General features: G+C 45.9%; 1 protein-coding gene across 1 annotated transcript; it reads right to left on the minus strand.

The window, feature by feature from the left end:
• Positions 1-3,699: 3,699 nt before the first annotated feature.
• LOC132449739 (cAMP-specific 3',5'-cyclic phosphodiesterase 7B-like) lies at positions 3,700-19,308 on the minus strand. The gene is made up of 12 exons (XM_060041546.1): positions 18,024-19,308; positions 13,356-13,445; positions 12,525-12,688; positions 12,120-12,183; positions 11,661-11,756; positions 11,247-11,347; positions 9,436-9,567; positions 9,116-9,207; positions 8,043-8,187; positions 7,722-7,818; positions 7,519-7,599; positions 3,700-7,351 (listed from the first exon to the last, which is right to left on the minus strand). The coding sequence occupies exons 1-12, from the start codon at positions 18,355-18,357 to the stop codon at positions 7,161-7,163; spliced, it is 1,587 nt and encodes a 528-aa protein (XP_059897529.1). The 5' UTR covers positions 18,358-19,308; the 3' UTR covers positions 3,700-7,160.
• Positions 19,309-20,056: the final 748 nt, after the last annotated feature.

The following is a 20,056-nucleotide window of genomic DNA, read 5'->3' on the forward strand; positions in this document are numbered from 1 at the left end:
AGGAACACTCTCCAAAATGCCATCAATAATGCTGTGCCCTTATAAGCAAGGACATGGAAAACAAATATAATTTGATTAATGAGGCGCAGACAGCCGGCATAACAGGACAAACAGGTTGGACCATATCTGAGAGGAAATATATGACATGACGAGGAAGATACTCTGTTGCCCCCAATGGGCAATCAGTGGTAGTGCAGGCACGGCACGGACACTTGTTGCATATCGTGAAAGACTTGATCTTCAATTCTGAGGACTTAAATACAATCAACAAACGATGGTGATTCGTTTGAATTGGAATGGTTAGATTATCTTCAAAATGAATGGTCTAAAGAGGTGATGCAATGACGATTACCTGCTAAATACTGAATACTGAGAAGGGTGCAGAATGACCAGGTGTTTTGCTTCAGGTACCAATGCCAGGTCGACTGACAGACACCAAACACAGGCATGTGGGTATACGAAGCTTATCAGTCCCACTCAACTCCCAAAGCAAATAGTTGAGGATTGCCAATCATGTTGATGTTATGAACACATATTCTCTTTCGCACAAATGACAATGTAACTTGTGACAATGATAAACTCTATTTGCCTACATGAAGGTCCAATACTTTTCCTCAGGTGAACACATTTAGAACACACACACACACACACACACACACACACACACACACACACACACACACACACACACACACACACACACACACGCGCACACATGCCCCCCCACACACACACACACACACACACACACACACACAAAACAACACAACCCAAAGAAGCACACACTTTCTCACACAAATATGCACAAACATGACACGACACACAAACATGTCAAAAATTGCAACACCAACGCACAGACCTGAAGGAGCAGGTGAAGTGTATCAGCAGGTGTGCAGTGTGTGTGTGTGAGAGAGTTCAGTATATCAGTGGGCCAAGTAAGTGTCCATATAATAACCTCAGATGCAGATAGCTACTTCTTAAACATGTACTCACATACACAGACACAAACACCCGCACACACACACACACGCAGCTGCTAGCAGATTATTGCTGTGTAAAAACATTTAACTGCCCATGTGTGTACATAGCATATAAACACACCTGTGTGTATTGTCTGTCTGTCTGTCAGTCTGTCTGTCTGTGTGAGTGTGTGTGTGTGTGTTTGTGTGGTTGCGTCTGTGTGTGTGTGTGTGTGTGTGGGTGTGTATGTGGTGTGTGTGTGTGTGTGTGTGTCGTGCGGATAAAGTCATTTGATGCACTATGTAAATATAGTGCATCAAATAATTAACCCATTCAAGTCCCCACCCGGGCTCAAAAGGTCGTGTTTTTCCAATCGAGCAAAAACGTTCTCATGCCGCTCTAGAAACCTCCTACTCCCCTGAAGAGACCGCCAGACTTCACACTGCACATTAAGAACGTGGATGTGTACGTGTGTGAGTGTAAGTATGTGGGGGAGAGAGGGACAAAGTGAGATAAAGACTACATACGAGATGTGCTTCATCACGCCTGGTGACTCACAACCTGCTCGCTCGCACCCTTCCAACGAGTGATCAAAAAAGTCCAAGCGAGAGACGGCAAGAAGGGTTTCTTGATATAAGTGTTGAGATGGTGGTGGCGGCGGTGATGAAGTGGGGAGAGATAGCAATCAGTGGTGGGGAGGCTTATGCAAATAAGGAGGGGGGGGGGGGGAGGACCTGGGTAGAGATCACGGTGGATGCAGCCTCATGAGCGAGAGCCTTCTCGCGCGTGTGAGGGCGTTCATGCCACGCCAGACGCCATTGAATGTCACACCAGGTTCTTCTGGCGACAAATTCGCCTCTAAACCCGTCTTTGCATTGACTTTGTATGGAGACGCGGTGCCCCCTCTATTTTGGCGTGAACGTACCTTAGAGAGGGTGACCCGTGAAGGATGAAGAGGCATTCAACAGACACACAGACAAACAGAGAACGAGAGAGAGAGACAACAGACCGGCAAGCAGACAGCCAGGCAGCCAAAACAACAGAAAGAGATCAGGACCTGAAGCGAGAGGGACAGAAAGACAGAGAGAGATAAACAGACAGACAGACCGAGAGAGAAAGATAAACAGACAAGACAGACAGACACGCACACAAATTGTAGCAGACCTGATAGTCACACATTTTCTGGCCTCAGTGTTTCAGTCTTGAGTTTCACATGGTGTGTCAGCTCCTGTTCTCAGGTTGAATGCGAGCCACTCTAGAGGGCTTCATTCAAAGGAACATGTTGCTGTAATATGTGTGCATTTTATTCATTTCTTACACACAGCCAATTCGTAAAATAGCCAGGTTGCTTTGATCTAAAGTTCCCATCCAGGGGCAGATACTTATCGCTACAATGCTCTTATGGAGTTGTAATGGGGTAACAGTAAGGGGGAGGGGGGGGGGATTGAGGCTTTGTTTGGTGTGTCAATATTTACACTGACACATGCACAGTTAACACTGACTGACTGACTGACTTCTCCTGTTTGTGTATTTTTACCATGCGCAATTTTGAGTGCTCTGTGCATGCTTTGTGTAAGAACGTTTAGCTGTCGGTGTTATTTTTTGTTTGTGTATGTGTGAGAGAGAGAGAGAGAGAGAGAGAGAGAGAGAGAGAGAGAGAGAGAGAGAGAGAGAGAGAGAGAGAGAGAGAGAGAGAGAGAGAGAGACACACACACACACACGTGCACATGTGTGTGTGAGCGCATATGTGCACATGTATGTATCTGACATGATCAGATGAACAGATTAGGAGCCCAAAATCATGATCAACAAAACCCTTTCAAACAAAATGATGATCTTTTGTGAGTGTAAGTTACAATCAAGTTACACACACGTCCCGTGTTTGCATGCGTGTGTGCGCGTGTCTCACACAATTTGTGGTAGGCCTATACCGCGTGTAACATTAGCTTTCTATAGAGATAAAGGGGGAAATTAGAAGTGGTGCAGTATTTCACGCAAGCTGTAATTTGACACACTTATTGAGCAGTAAAACTAATAGAGGTATTTTAGTAAACCAATGACAAGAGAACAACGATGGAGATCCTGTCTAAATCTACAATAATAATTTGAATTGCAAATACTGGATATATGCAAATGTACCCAGGAATTATAGGCCATCTACCCCTACCTTCTCTCCCTCTGTCTTTCTATTACCCTCTCCGTGTATTACCTAAATACCTTCTTATCTCTAAACAAATTTCTAATCTGTACTTGGCTGTAATTCTAATACTACAATATATGTCAAGTAGGTTACTACATTTAACAAAGGTATATTATTCTGCCGGCCTACTACCACTGATGATACAATGGCCTCCATAAACTCTATCTCTACTTACAACATGAATCATTGTGACTCATTATCGGGCTAAATTCTCACGCTTGCGTGTTTGTCATGTAAACTCGAGCGGTATAAAACTTGTGTCATACCCCTTCAGTCCCTCTTTCATCTTTACCCAGCTCTATGTTTGCTTGCAGACAGACCATGGCTGCCTGCCATTCTTCTGCCACATGCACGGTTGTAGTATTTTTACGATGCCTGTATACGATTTTACAAGTAGTCAAACATTGAGGGAAAGTGATATAGTTTATTGGTTATGGGCGGTGTATGAAGCAGCGTGAGGGTAGCGCCGTCCAGTGGTGGAATAAAGCAATACCCGTGCGTGCGTCAAACCACTGCAGCTATTCAGTTTCATAAATAACTTTATGACGTTGTGGGGTGTGTTTACCCCAATCAGAATCGATTTCTTTATTTGCCATTGGTATTTTCAATGCAGCGGATACACTTTTGGGAAAAACAGTACTAACAGAGATAACACAGAGACTTCAGAGATATCACATTAAATTACAAAGGTGCCAGGTGCCTTATATCAGCTACAGTGATCCAATAAAATCACTTACCAGGCGAGATCACGGGATAGACAACTGTGGAAACATTTACCTTCAGTAATATTCACGGAAATGTACACATCAAGGTAAAAGTAAAAAAAACAGTTATTGTGTGACATACTGTCTTCAGTGCAGACCAATGCAAACATTTGACTTCAAACCTCAATGGACCCTTTCACCGAGGTGTCATGGTAGAATAAACACAGGTGTGGCTCACACCCCTCATTATGGATCTGCTCCTTTTATGTCCTAGCACACAGGTGGTAGACCTATCTGCACTAAATTACTCTTCTAATTGGGCCCTGGCAAATAAAAGTAGCAGAGCCATTATGAGTGCCATTAGCCTCACCCGTGTGACTCATAAGAACACGTCTGGGAAATGGGGCACTGCAGAGGGTTTAGACTATACAATGGATTCCCTGGAAGTTTGCTATCATCAAGATAGGTGAAAAGCGGGGGCCTTAAAGGATAGGTATTCTTTCATTTAGCGCCTCTTTTTTTTACCTGGACTGGATTTTCTTATCTTTTTAGGATTAAGGGACTGGTATGGGCAGATATTTTTTTAATGTGTCCAATATTGAGCAAGAACGTAATCCTTAAGCCGCAGAAACAGACAATGTACTGCTTTGGGCGGTTTCTCCCCGCCAATGTGTGTCTTCTGAAAGGGCTTGTTTTTGCTACTGGACGGCTCACATCACCTTATATCATTACGGAATGAATTCCTACAGAGAAATAAAAGTAGTTGATTCATTTTGGCTTGATCACGGTCTGTTTGTTCTTTGGGGTTGGATGGACACGTGGGTGAGAGCCGGAGAGAACGCTGATTGTTGTGTTGGACTACAGAAAACAAAGCTTAGTGTATCTAAAAGGTTTGGTCGAAGGGCAGTTGAGATTGTTAAAAACAATAGGGAAATATCCTTCAACAATGCGACACGATTTCAGAGACTCCTTGAGCCAGAATGGGTCGGACACAATAACAAACAGACCATATCCACCAAAAGGTAAAGAAACAAGTTTATTTCCTTTCCATTATGATAGAATATAATCTTAGCCCGTCATTAGCAAGTGGGGGGTGAATCAAGACCATATAGTCAGCAGCAGGAAACATTATTTTTTTTTTTAAATCTACAGCTACCTATTCATGAAGATGTGCTACACAATGAAACACTGAGAAATAGACAGACAGTGTACCTTTGTGGTTGTTGAAGTTCTGGTCAATAACAGTGATGTGACTATGGCTTGCTTGCTCGGTATACTGAGGTACTACTAAATCGTTTTAATAGAGACAAGTATCCCAAATGACTTGCAGTAGTTTTCCATTAAAGCTATGGTTGGCAATTTATTATAGAAGCATTTGTATAATCTTTGTAAATTGTCTTCATATAATAACGGCAACCAAATCAAATGCTGACAAAAGAAAATGAAAAATCTTGTATCTGCTGCTGTCGCGGGCCTGTTATAAGCCAGTCCCATCATTTTAGTGTCCCGTCATGTTGGGGTGAGAGTCAAACACCCCTAGACTAGATTGCAGATAAAAAGCACTTGTGCTCCCCTCTTAACTATGGCAGTAACCACTAAAACCTCTCCTGAGTTCATTTTAAAAAGTTCCCCAAACACGCAAGCCAGTGGCAACACTTTAAACTTTGTTATCCTTTTACAAAACTCTGAACCTTTGGATCATGTGTTTGAACGCAATTTGTTATTACTTTCGGTAAAGAGTCGCTGTATGGGAGTCCCCTTAACAAAAGTGCCCATTTGTGCAGTGATTATTCCCTAATCAGTATTTAACCATGGTCATGAAACCAAAGTTGACTACTCCGATCAATACCAGACATTATTGCAATGAAGTATTAAAATGCTGGAATGAAAAATACAGTTGCATTTGTTATTGAACATTAGATTAAGACACAAAGAAATATGAAGAAACAATTGATTTCCTCAAACAGGGAGGATGACTGAAGGGGATACCAATCAGTGTAGTGAGTAGAAGTCAATTAGATGAAACCCTGTATGATTGGCAGTATAATCGGAACCATTCGATTTTGGTGGAAAGAAATCCCCGGTTCCTACGTACTGACGACCAATTGTGAAAGAAGTGCATGGATCTGCGGAAGTGGTATTAAGAAACCAAGCAAAAAAATCAACGCTACTCCTTGTACCAAAGAGTAGAAGACAAAGGAGTACTGCATTATAAACTTGACAATACCTCAGTAGTGAACGGTGTGTACAAGTGACGGATCAAATCGCTGCTTGGTGCAAAGGCAGTTGTGAATGGAGGGTGTGTTGTTGTGAGGCCTATGAGGTTGAGATCACCTGTAAAAAACCATTCAAATCATATGCACAAAGAGTTTTTTGACATTCTGAACCAGTATAAGTGCACATGTAGAGATTTTGGCATTTGAATTGCGGAGTTCAAGCACCACACCGTTTGTATAGATTATTTTTTAGAAAGTACAGTGAGTTGTATGGCTTTTGGTATGCCATAAAAAACAGGCCCTTGGAAAGGGCTCAAGTTATGTTTGTTTCCATATCACCTGCCAAGTTCAGTCCACAAAAATCCAACGTATCTACGATTCAGTTTTCTTAAAACACAGGTATTGGTTATTGGTATCCATATTTACTCCAATGATAGGGTAAGTCTGCGCCACAATACCTCTTTCTATACAGGAGGCAGAGAGACATTTTTTAAATTGTGTCCAACAGAGTGCACATTTTGAAAAAGACTAAAGAAAGTACATACAATTTATAAAAGCCTCGATATATTATACAATGTTTCAATTGTTATTTTTTTGGTATTAATTACAGTAATAATTACAGTAATTGAAACAAATGTTTTACCCCAGTCCAGCTGTAAAGCGTTTCATCGTTTTGACATACTTTCATCAAGTCATAAAGTCAAAGCTGTCCATGAAATGATAACTTGCTCTTTTAAAACAATCCACATAGCCGCCCATATACCCGGGTAAACAAGACGAGAGGAGCGTTTTCATCAAGTTCCCCTTGCGGCCTTTCTCAATGCACTTTCCCTGTCATACTTCCCTTCCACCTCCAATCCACCAGAGGGCGCTATCCCCTTACCCTTCTCGTGGCCCCACACAGCCCTCCAGGCCCGTGCATACAGCCACAGAGGTTCGTCTGAACAAAGACGGAGCCGTCCGACCACGAGCCACCTCCCCACCCACTTGCTCCTTTCCTGGGTTTGGAAAGGTAGATGAAGAAGAAGAAGAAGAAGAAGAAGAAGAAAAAACCCAGCATGGAGGAAGGTTTAGCGAGGATTATGGGTTCGCCACCGGTCCCCTGTTTTCTCCTCCTCCATCTTCTTCTTCTTCTTCTTTCAGATGGGCATGGCCCATCCAGCAAGTCTTGTTCTGCTGCAGGAGGTCCATCATTGTGTGGCTGAGTGGGCTGGGCTCGGTGAACCGGCACCACTCCTCAAACAAGGGCTCCACGATGTGGGAGATGAAGCCTGAGGAGAGGGCAGGGAGGAGTCCAATGAGGGCCCCGTCCCCAAAGAAGAAGGGCCCCCCACCTCCAAGTGAGGACGTCTGACCACAACAGGCTTATACAAACACACACACACACACACACACACACACACACACACACACACACACACACACACACACACCCTACCTATCTGGATGGAGGGGACAGAGTCTTCCTGCTGATTGCACAGAGGGCTGACCTCCAAGGCAAATTTCCTCTCGATGTCACCTGACAATACAATGGTGTTGTTAAACATGGGGGATTCATTCAGCTCTCAGTGTATTATATTACAGATTGTTCACAGTTTTTATGCAGGTTTTGAGGTGCCAGTGTGGGGAGTCGGGACCCACCTTGCCTGTAGAATTCCTCACACACTCTCTCACTCCACTGTCTGCTGAGGTTCCACTCCCGACACGGGTTGCACACATCTGCACACTTCAGAGCAATCTGAGAACCATGGCAATTTACAAAAAAACACATTGGTTTACGAAGTCTTGGTTGGTTTTGTGTGTATGTATTTCGTTGTCAGTGTATGAATTGAATATATTTATGTACCTGTGTGTGTGTGTGTGTTTATGAATTGAATATATTTATGTACCTGTGTGTGTGTGTGTGTGTGTGTGTGTGTGTGTGTGTGTGTGTGTGTGTGTGTAGCCCTGTGGATGGTATACCTGCAGTATAAAGTGCCTGTGTGGGGCTTGATGGAGGTCCAGGCTCTGGTGGTTCAGGTGTTCTCTGAAGGTGGACAAGAACTCATTCTGTCTGCTGATATCTGTGGCCAGGATGAGGGAGCCCAGCTGCTGCTCCATGTCCTGCCTGGGGGGGCAGCACTGAGTCATGAAACCCACCCACAACAACACCTGCAGTGTCTATTTGATCAGATTGTGTGTGTGTGTGTGTGTGTGTGTGTGTGTGTGTGTGTGTGTGTGTGTGTGTGTGTGTGTGTGTGTGTGTGTGTGTGTGTGTGTGTGTGTGTGTGTGTGTGTGTGTGTGTGTGTGTGTGTGTGTGTGTGTGTGTGTGTGTGTGTGTGTGTGTGTGTGTGTGTGTGTGTGTGTGTTGTGGCAACCCGGCCCCGACACGGCGGGCCTGGAAGCCCAGAGGGCAGGTAATACGAGCTGTCTACCACCCTTTTCCCCCAGAGGGCGCCAAGGGCCGCTTTGAGAAGGTCCCACTCAACGCCAACAGGAGACACCTGTGTACCAGGCCAATCAGACCCAGGTGAGGGCTATAAAAGAGAAGCTGAGAGGTAGTCTGACACGCAGGAGGTATGTGACCCATGCAGGAGCAGAGAGCGGAGCGAAGCGAGATTCCCTACCCGCACGGACCTTTGCCCCAGGACCCGGCCTAGAGAAGACCCCAGGGGACCACAGAAGGACCGCCTCTCCTGGACATCGGGACGGCGCGTGAGACACGACCACAGCGTCCCCAGTGGCTCACGGAGCCCAGACTCTTTATTTTGTATCGTTTGCATTGACGGGTGATTCCCCTATTTTCCGTTCGTTTGGATTAATAAACGTGCCTTGTTGGCAGTTTGAGCAGCAGAGACTCTTGTTACTTGAGCCGGGTTACCACAGTGTGTGATCAGATTGTATGTGTGTGTGTGTGTGTTTGTGGGGGTGTTTGTGTATGTGTGTGTGTTGGTGTGTGTGTGTGTGATTGTGTGTCTGTGTTTGTGTGTCTGTCTGTGTGTGTGTGTTTGTGTGTCTGTGAGTGTGTGTGTGTTTGTGTGTGTGCTTTCTGGACCTCATGCTGAGTGGCAGGTGCGACAGCAGGCCCGACTCTCGGAGCATGCCCACCGTGGACCGCCAGTGGTGGCTCTCCAGCACCGAGGTGTTCTGTGGGGCAGGGGCATGTGTCAATTCGTTACCGTGGCAACAAAGGATTTTATGGTTGTTTCCCCCACCAACAAATAAAAGGGTTTTCAAAAGTTAAAACAAATGTCCATAAAATGCATATACAAACAGGTACAAATATATTTATCAAAACAGCAACCAAAAACAAGTGGTCAAATACAATTCATGCCAACAGCCATCGAACACGGAGGGAGGAGCCACGGGGTGCACCTGGTAGAGCGAGGCCAGGTGGTGGCCGGTCTTGATGAGGAAGGGCTGGTTGACCCCGGGGTGGTCCACGTCGTGGGCCGCCGCCGCCAGCAGACCCAGGAACACGTCGGTGGGACTCAGCAGCTCTGCAAGCTGCAAACAGGGACACAGTGACACAATGATCCAGTGACACAGTGACACATGATCCAGTGACACAGTGACACAGTGACACAATGATCCAGTGACAGTGACACAATGACACAGTGACACAGTGACGCAATGATCCAGTGACACAATGACACATGATCCAGTGACACAATGACACAGTGACACATGATCCAGTGACACAGTGACACAATGATCCAGTGACACAATGACACAGTGACACATGATCCAGTGACACAATGATCCAGTGACACAATGACACAGTGACACATGATCCAGTGACACAGTGACACAATGATCCAGAGTCACAATGATCCAGTGACACAGGGACACAATGATCCAGTGACACAGTGAGACAATGACACATGATCCAGTGACACAGTGACACAATGATCCAGTGACACAATGACACAGTGACACATGATCCAGTGACACAGTGACACAATGATCCAGTGACACAATGACACAGTGACACATGATCCAGTGACACAGTGACACAGTGACACAATGATCCAGTGACACAATGATCCAGAGTCACAATGATCCAGTGACACAGGGACACAATGATCCAGTGACACAGTGACACAATGACACATGATCCAGTGACACAGTGACACAGTGACACAATGATCCAGTGACACAATGACACAGTGACACATGATCCAGTGACACAGTGACACAATGATCCAGTGACACAGTGACACAATGATCCAGTGACACAATGATCCAGTGTCACAATGATCCAGTGACACAGGGACACAATGATCCATTGACACAGTGACACAGGGACACAATGATCCAGTGACACACTTATCCAGTGCCACAGTGACATAATGATCCAGGGACACAGTGACACAGGGACACAATGATCCAGGGACACAGTGACACAGGGACACAATGATCCAGTGACACAGTGACACAGGGACACAATGATCCAGTGACACAGGGACAGTGTCACTGGGACAGTGACACAGGGACAGGGACAGTGACACAGGGACAGTGACACAGTGATCCAGTGACACAGTGACACAGGGACAGTGACACAGTGATCCAGTGACACAGGGACAGTGACACAGTGATCCAGTGACACAGTGACAGTGACACAGGGACAGTGACAGTGACACAGGGATCCAGTGACACAGGGATCCAGTGACACAGGGACAGTGACACAGTGACAGTGATCCAGTGACACAGTGATCCAGTGACACAGTGATCCAGTGACACAGGGACAGTGACACAGTGACACAGGGAAAGTGACACAGGGACAGTGACACAGTGACAGAGGGAAAGTGACACAGGGACAGTGACACAGTGATCCAGTGACACAGTGACACAGTGATCCAGTGACACATTGACACAGTGATAAGGTGACACAGTGATAAGGTGATATAGGGACACACTGAGGCAGTGACAGTGAGTACTGTTCACTACGCTGCTACTACTGCCTCTGGCAATTGAGGTAGGCAAATTTAAAAGGCTTAGCTGAAGAACGACGTTTGTGTTCTCTATGTGATCTGATAATAGCTATCAATCAAAGCAAATATTAACATGCCGAGAATGACGTAGTTGAATTTGAATAGTTTTGAATCCTATTGGGTTCTTTTCTAAAATCCCTGTGTGTGATTGTCTGTGTGTGTGTTCGGGTGTGTGCGTTTGTATCAATGAACCTTTGATTCCTTCAGGTAACAGTACATGGCTTGTGTGACATCTGCAGCATGGAGAGCGTTGTGATAGGGATTGTGGGAGTGGTAGTCATCTTGCACCATGCCTGTTAAAAAAAGTGAAGTACTTTTTTTTAATCAAATCAATCCCATTTAATTTAACATACAAATATTCTTTGGGATGCTGAAGATGAAGCAAATGGTTTTGTCCTCTAAAGAAATGGACAAAGTATTACATATAGTATTACATTCAGGAAATAACACAGATTACCCAACCAATAGTCGAAGATGTTCGGCTGTCAAAAGAATCACAAGGATAGGATAGCCATACTGCTCGACAGAAAAGATTCAAAGAAAGACACCAGTGTTCAAAGTAGAGTTGACCAAAGGGGCATTGAGCTGGGGAACGCTAAAACCTACCCAGAAACCTGAGCAGTTTGACCATGTCCAGGTGGAAGTGCTGGATCAGACCATAGACGTTCAACAGGTGACACATCAGAGTGACCAGACTGTAACCTGTAATACGCACACACACACACACACACACACACACACACACACACTGAAGTGAGTTCACCGTGTGGGGTTCTGCCTGAGAACTGAATTATTACAGCACTCATTAAGATATCCTGGATGAGATGGAAATGCATTGTAAAGGAGCGTGATTAACAGCAACAGATTAAAGGTTTAGGTATTCCATCAATCCATTGATCATCAACATTAACCCTGTCATACAAATTATAACCACAAAGGTTTGGTGATAATATTTCACTCCTTCATTCAATGGGACTACTTGGATCTGAGCAGTAAAGAAATAGCAGGTCTTCTGCCCTTGAAGCTGTCCTCTATCTAGGATGAATGACTGTTGGCTGTTCTCACCGTTGGTGAGACGCTCAAACAGGAAAATGTCAAAGTTCCACGTGCCCACCTTGGACAGCATGTGCTGTAAGAGAAACAAAACATTATGTACTTACACAATGTAGCAGCTATATAACATGTGCATAAGAATGTGTGTCTGTTGAAATACATTTTGAGTCTACTGACCAAGTACAACTAAGTATATTCATCCAAATGTTCTAGTCTGGTCGTATGTTCAATAGCGGTATGCAATAATTATTCAGCAATAATCTTTACTGTTTGTGTGTGTGTGTGTGTGTGTGTGCAGGTACGTAAATGTGCATATATGTTTATATGTATGTGCGTGTGCTTGCGTGTATGTGCATTCATGTGCATCTGTGAGGATGTGCGTGTCTGTATGAAGTTGGTGTGTCAGAGTGTGTTTACCGTTGCCTGTCCCAGGTAGTGGTGGTCCAGTAGGTGCAGAGACCCCGGGGCACGGGGTACCTGCCCCCTCAGCAACCGTGAGGCGTGACAGTACCTCTGGAAGCTCAGCTGACGCTTCACACTCCTCCTGGAGCCCGCCTCCAGCTCCCCCTGTTGGACATTGGCTGGAATGACACACCAGTTACACACGCGCTATGGACTTAAAGCTAGGGTGGGCGATTTTGGAGAAAACAGCCGTTGAGATTCCGTCGCGTGCTCTCTGGCCCGTCCCTGCCACGCTACCTGCTGTAGCTCCTCCCACCGAACCGTCAGTTATGCGCGTTCATGTGAATTCAGTTACATTGATAGGAAGACGAAACACCATGTCCGATTCCGAGGTAATTAAACATTAGTGCTGATTGCTACATAAGTACATATATAGCATCAACATCTTACTCACAGACATACCATGTATGTTATCTTAAAATCATTGCCATTGCGCTGGTAGGCCTAAGAAAGGTAACTGTATCAGCCAAGCAAGATACCAATATGAAAACAGACTTCCAGAATTAGGAAGACGATTGAGACATATGGAGCTTGGTATATTACCGATGTTTTAAAGAGTGTGTTAACGGTTTATGTTCTATGTTAAATAAGTAACCCACTGAGTTAAAACCCCAAGTCAGCCAACAGGTGTGGAGAGAAACCACCCAAGCTCATGACACAACCAGTCCAGCAGGTGGCACTAATGAGGAGCAAGTCTCTGGAACGAAGCAAGCCTGTGGTAGAACTGAAAGTACTGAAGAATGATAATTTGCTCAAACGGCCAGAGACTATAAATGGGGGACTTACTGTTGAGGATGCGCAGGTCAATCAGTGGGTAGGAGCCTCTTCTCTCAGCCAGCAACACACCTGCATGACCTCTGGCCAATATGCCATCAGCTGGAGGGAGGAGAGAGAGATTTTTTATTTAGATTTTATGGTGCAATGGGTTTTCAGACCAGCAAAGGCAATACATTACGGACCTTCTTGCTATATCAATTTGTAATACATCATCAACCAATTCATATATACAGGGATGTGGATGAGAGATTGACCCAAGATGGAAGCAAGTGAAACTCGGGAAAACAAACAGTTCCACTGTCAAAGTCATTGTGCAGGCTGGCAGACCCTTAAAGGCAGATTAAGAGTCCTACCCACTAAAAGCCCAAAAGAAACAAGGGACCTTTGACGACGCCTGATCAGAAGAGAGCATCATGACGCTCATCTGAGCCAGGCTGAAGAGAATGGACTTCCTGTGTGTGTGAGTGTGTGTGTTGTACTACGACCAAAACATAATCGACCCACAGTCTGAAGCATTGCAATGTCTTCAATTATCACCAAAAATAAACTCACATACAGATAAAGAAACAAATGGTATCATGTTCTAAAAAACCGGTGTGTAGGTTTCAAAGAGTTTGACACATTTTTGTGTGTGTGTGTGTGTGTGTGTGTGCGTGCGTGCGTGCGTGCGTGCGTGTTGGGGTGTGTGCGTGTGTGTGTGTGCGCGTCTCTCCTTGAAGGTGAGCTGTGTGCGGGCCGTCCGTCTGTCCAGTGGACTGCGTGGAGGTCATGCTGACCAACTACGCTATAGACTGACATTGCATCAAGGCCTGTGACCGCGGACACAGCACGCCCAGCTCCAAGGGCCCTCACTCCCAAGTACTGGATACACAGATTTGTGTAAACGTATCACAGGATAACAAGTGAATAAACACACGCACTCAATGAAGCCCATCAAAAAAAGGAATGTTTAATACACACACACACACACACACTCACACATGCTTGTTTACCAGCATACGCACCAGACACACACACACACACACACAAACACACTCACACGTGCCTGTTTACCAGCGTACGCACCAGACACACACAGACAGACAAACACACACACACACACACAAAACTTTAACATGTGTCAACTCACACGGAGGCTGGTCCTTCAAGACGTTCTCAGCTATCTAACTGCCTTTATAAAGATCCTATGGGATGGGCCCCCAATAAACCGGGCACCTCTGGCATGCTCTGCATAACTCCTTATAGATGTCAGTGACTGTATGTGAAGGGACTTCAGAAGGGCGTGTGAAGGATTATCCAGGTCAGGAAGCCATGCGTTAAACATAGCCAGGAGATGGGGAGAGTAGAAACAACATACATGTAAAGACACTCCTATATACTGTATTTCAACTGACAGACGACACAAGTGAGTGAACAGGTATTTCTAAGAGTGCACAGAAAAATGGGGATGTTGCATTGTGGGACTCATCCACAACCAGGCAGAGAGAGGGAAGCAAAACATCAAGAGGACGAGTAGATCTGGCGACGAGTGCAACCCAAAATACCCCCGCTGACTAAAGTGCAGTGCAGGCATGCGTGTGTGTGTGTATACACACACACACACACACACACACTTCTGAGCATTGCCAAACTCTCCTCCTCCTCCTCCTTCTCCTCTTGTACACAGGGACAAGCTAGACAGACACACACACACACGCACACACACAACTGCCACCTAAGTAACAGTGATTCTCCCATCTTCTTTCCACCATCATTCCTTCTCTTCCTCTTCTCTTCCTCTTACTTCTCTCCAACTCCTCTACTTCTCCATGATTCACTCTCTCCTCGTCTCCCCCGCTCTCTCTTTCTCCTCCATCAAGCTCACCCCCGCCTACCCCCCCTATCCCCCCCACCCCCACATCTTGTCCCAGCACCATCGCCTGCTCTTTATCCTCTTGTGACCACCTTTCCTCTCCTCTTCATCTGCCTCCTTCTCCTCCACCGCGGGAGGAGAAACTGGGTCAGTGTCTGCAGCGTGAGCCCAGCCAGAAGTGGGTCGTATGGAACGTGAGCCAGCCGGCGTGCATGTGGTTAAAGAAGCAGCGGTGTGCACACCCCCCCCTTGTTATCCCACCTCTCCATGCACACTCACATAAAAACACACATGCGTGCCCCCCCCCCCCCCCACACACACACACACACATATACAGACACATAAGAATATTTGCACATACACAGGCAGGAAAATTCGGTCAAATCCCCGACATAAAAACAATGTGTTAATGTTAGAAATAAACCCACAATATTTTTGCCCGTCAAATCCATAGCTTCAACCAATCTCCCACACACACACACACACACACACACACACACACACACACACACACACACACACACACACACACACACACACACACACACACACACACACACACACACACACACACACACACACACACACACACACACACACACACACACACACGAATGCTAACAGGAAGCAATAGAAATGGATAGGATGCACGCCTTCAGCGTTCTGGAACAGGGATTGTTTACGCAACACACACACTGGGTGGGTGGGAGGGATGTGTCTGAGACAGGAACGCTGAGCAGAGCCACACCGCTCTCCAGCAGAGGCAGACCACATCCGGTAAACATCGTAAGAGTACGCACAGGAAATCCAACAAACACCGAGATCACACCGCAGTTTACTCTCTTGATTGGGTTCTTAGGTGGTTGGCTCCTTGTTACTTTCAATGTATCTGTGTTTTGGTTTAGTGTCACATGTTCAAGGGGGGAGGAATATGATAAGCATGTTCATTATTTAACATCAAAGATCATTTTTACATCTGTCTTTTTTTAAAAGAGTATAAGCTACAGCACTCATCTCAGTGGCTTGCATAGGATGACGGCCACAGCTTAGCAGAAAACCCTGAATGAGTTCATCCAGTGAGACTCAATGATGGCAATATTGACTGCCCCCTGGGCAGTGAGGGCTGCCTTGTAGTCTGAGGTCCCTGTCTGTAGATCTACACGGCCGGCTGGAATAAGGTTAGCTCAGTACACTCTGGAATAACCATCTATCTGCCTAACCCAGGAATCATTTTACATGCACAAATAATAATTTATTAATCAATGTTGTTAAGGTGCCTTAAACTACCATCACATCGCTACTTATATTTGAGAAGTAACTGAAATATTTGTATCTAACTTGACATCTTCCATATGCACCTCTCGAGAGACTTGTGAGGTAGTGTGTGTGTGTGTGTGTGTGTGTGTGTGTGTGTGTGTGTGTGTGTGTGCGCGCGTGCGCGTGTGAGAGTGTGTGTGTGTTTAGTAGAGAGGTGAGAGCATGGATTGAATCAGGTATTCTCTGAGGAACCCGTTGAACCGTTATCACAAGTCAACGGGTTCAATCATTCAGTCGGGGAAACTCCCACTGATCTACTAACACACATACAAGTCCGGAAACTTCTGCAAGACGTCATTATCATGCATTCAACCAATCCCTTTGGCCAGTATGTATTGACTTGCTTTAACAGCTCAAGTCAACGCTCACGACTGTGAGCATGCGTGCAAGGGTTAAACGAGCGAGCGAGACACCTCATCGGTGGAACACTTTTTTTATTACCACGTAAAAATAAACTTGAATCATCCACTTCAGTGTTGTGTGACGGTGTGCTTAATGAGATTATACTGATACACAGTCCAGTTTACCACTACGGCATCCTCCACTGAATCTCTTGCACCAAATAAAAACATGTTGCCGTTATCCACGGGCATGTGCGTTCTGACTCGGCAGCCACACAACAAAAACCTATGTTTATTCATTTAACTAGAAGAAAGAGGCAATTTTAATGAAAAAAATTGATCATGTGGATCATCATCTGTTATCTTTTTGGATAGCTCTTTGTAGTTCACAGTGGATCCTAACAAAGTTTCAACTTTCTTTTTTGCCCTTTCCCACGAACCTCTATCTCTAACAAATAGGTCACAAGAGCTTTCATTGTAACCCCTCTTGTATTGAATTTTCAATATCCAACGGTCCCGATCACATTATCCAAAGAATCCCTCAACCAATCTGCTGGCTCTCTGCTCCTATGTTGCAGGGAAGCAATATGAGTTGTTAACAGTTGTGCACACCAGACATCAGCGGTGCACACCAGACATCAGCCGTGCACACCAGACATCAGCCGTGCACACCAGACATCAGCCGTGCACACCAGACATCAGCCGTGCACACCAGACATCAGCCGTGCACACCAGACATCCCCAGAGCACGCTGTCACAAGCAGCATGCAGGATGCTAGCATTAGGCTCCCTTTCCCAGCGCGTGTGTGCTCTGCGCACACACACACATACACACACATACACACACACACACACACACACACACACACAGTAAACCATGAGCAGAAATTGCTTTTTTGTGTAAATTCCCTGACAAAGAACCTTGTGACAGTCCCAACACCATAGTAATGTACTGATAAATGGGATTCAAAGCCATCTCTGAAAGACATGCTCAGGTATTCCACATACTTGAACATACCACACACACAATTCACAGTGAAAAGGATCACCTATCGCCAAGAACAAATTAGGTATTTAGAATTGTCTCACATCGATAACATTGTTGTGTTACTGTAAACAACCACTACTACTAATAACAATGATAATAATATTAGGTGTCACTGTTACCTGCCCGCTGTGCACTCTTCTCTTCTGCGTCCTGCCTCAGCTCTTCCACCTCCACCCTCCAAGCTCCGGGTGTCTGACCTTGCTCGGGCCCCCGGGGGCCCCCTCGGCGGGCCCTCCAGGCGGCCCTCAGCTGCCGTAGGAGAGCGGGCAGTTCCAGCGCCAGGGACAGGGCGCCGCAGGTGACTGGCGAGGAGCCCAGGGGCCCCCACACCGGGGAAGGGGGGCCCTCGTCCTCCTCGTTGGGGGTGACGCCGGCCGTTACGTCGGCCCCCACCCCTTGGCCGGGATCTCGCAGCCCCAGGTCTTGAGCCCACAGGCCCCCAAGGACCGGCATGGCTGTCCCCTCGCTGGGAGATGGGCAACACAGGGTGAGAGAGACAGAGACAGAGACAGAGACAGAGAGAGAGAGAGAGAGACAGTGAGAGAGAGTGAGAGAGAAAGAGAAAAAGACAGTGAGGGAGAGACAGAGGAACGTCAGGAGGAGAAGGTAGGAGATGTCCTAAGTGTGGGAAATGAAAGACGTACAGGAGAAGAGATAAGTCCGATAAAAGCAGGGGAGAGGACGGAGAAAGACCATTGTAGGAGGTGGAGATGGAGAAGAGACGGATCAGCAGCAGGTATGGAGGAGAGAAGAGGAGCGAGGAGCGCCAGGAGAAAGTGGTACTAGACCAGCAGGAGGCACAGGGAAGAGCCGCGCACAACGCAAAGAAATGTCAGGCAGAGGAGAGGACAAAATGAGCGTGGCTTCACTCTGCTCCACTCCGCAACTGATGCTCAGCCTGCTACTGCCGCATTCTCCCACTCTCTCTCTCTCTCTCTCTCTCTCTCTCTCTCTCGTTGACTCTTAAGCCCTGCCTCTGTTATTCTATCGCCAGCATTACCACTACTACCATGTCTGTCCGTCTTTCTCACACACACACACGCCAGCACGCACGCACGCCAGAGAGAAAAATAAAGAAAACAAAACAAACATGTGATAGCAGTGTAAGCAGGTGGAGCGGTGGGTTCATGGTCATGTTTTCTGTCTGAATGACTAGTAGGAGCACCGCCTGCGCCTTCGTGCACGCACACACACACACACACACACACAGGAAGAGAGTTGGTTAGATCAGTGTGGGAGATCAGAAAATTATAAAACACATTGTCCTTGGAAGACACACACACACACACACACACACACACACACACACACACACACACACACACACACACACACACACACACACACACACACACACACACACACACACACACACACACACACACACACACACACACACACTTCTTAACATTGATTCCCATTCATGAAAATTATTAGTATTAAGCTCATGCATAAATCCCTATCAACGATTCAATTAGCCTCCCTATGATACACCTAACGCGACAAATTCAAGATTTCCAGTGACTTCAAAATAATTGACTATACAACCCACTGTGTCCTTCACTCTGAGCTCACATGCAGGGACCATCCCATCCACCCTCTAGGCCTTCCTGTATCCACTGAAGATCTGGCTTTGATTTACCAAACTCAAAGTCTTGGGGGGGGGGGGGAAAAACTCCCCCCGGGATGGAAAAATATGTTTTGCGTCAAAGCATAAGCACAAAGAAAAATATCTAAACATAGAGTGAGTGATACTGAGTACTTCTCCTGATTTTCTGTAACACATGATAAAAAATAAAAAGGAAATACCTGATGCACACGCGCACACACACACACACACACACACACACACACACACACACACACACACACACACACACACACACACACACACACACACACACACACACACACACACACACACACACACACACACACACACACACAGAGAGCCTTGAATCTCTCATATCAGAAACAATATGGTGTGTCTGCGCCTTTATGGAAAACATAGAATGATTCCCTCTGGTTTTGAAACAAAGACAAGGTTCACATGAGAACGAGGACTCATTCAATGAGACTTTCATTTCTTTACGTTGATGCTTCTGAAGGCACTTTTACTTTAAAAAGTATAAAGATCTATTTTACAGGTTAT

The sequence above is a fragment of the Gadus macrocephalus genome, chromosome 21, assembly GCF_031168955.1.
Source record: "Gadus macrocephalus chromosome 21, ASM3116895v1".
Lineage (NCBI taxonomy): Eukaryota > Metazoa > Chordata > Actinopteri > Gadiformes > Gadidae > Gadus > Gadus macrocephalus.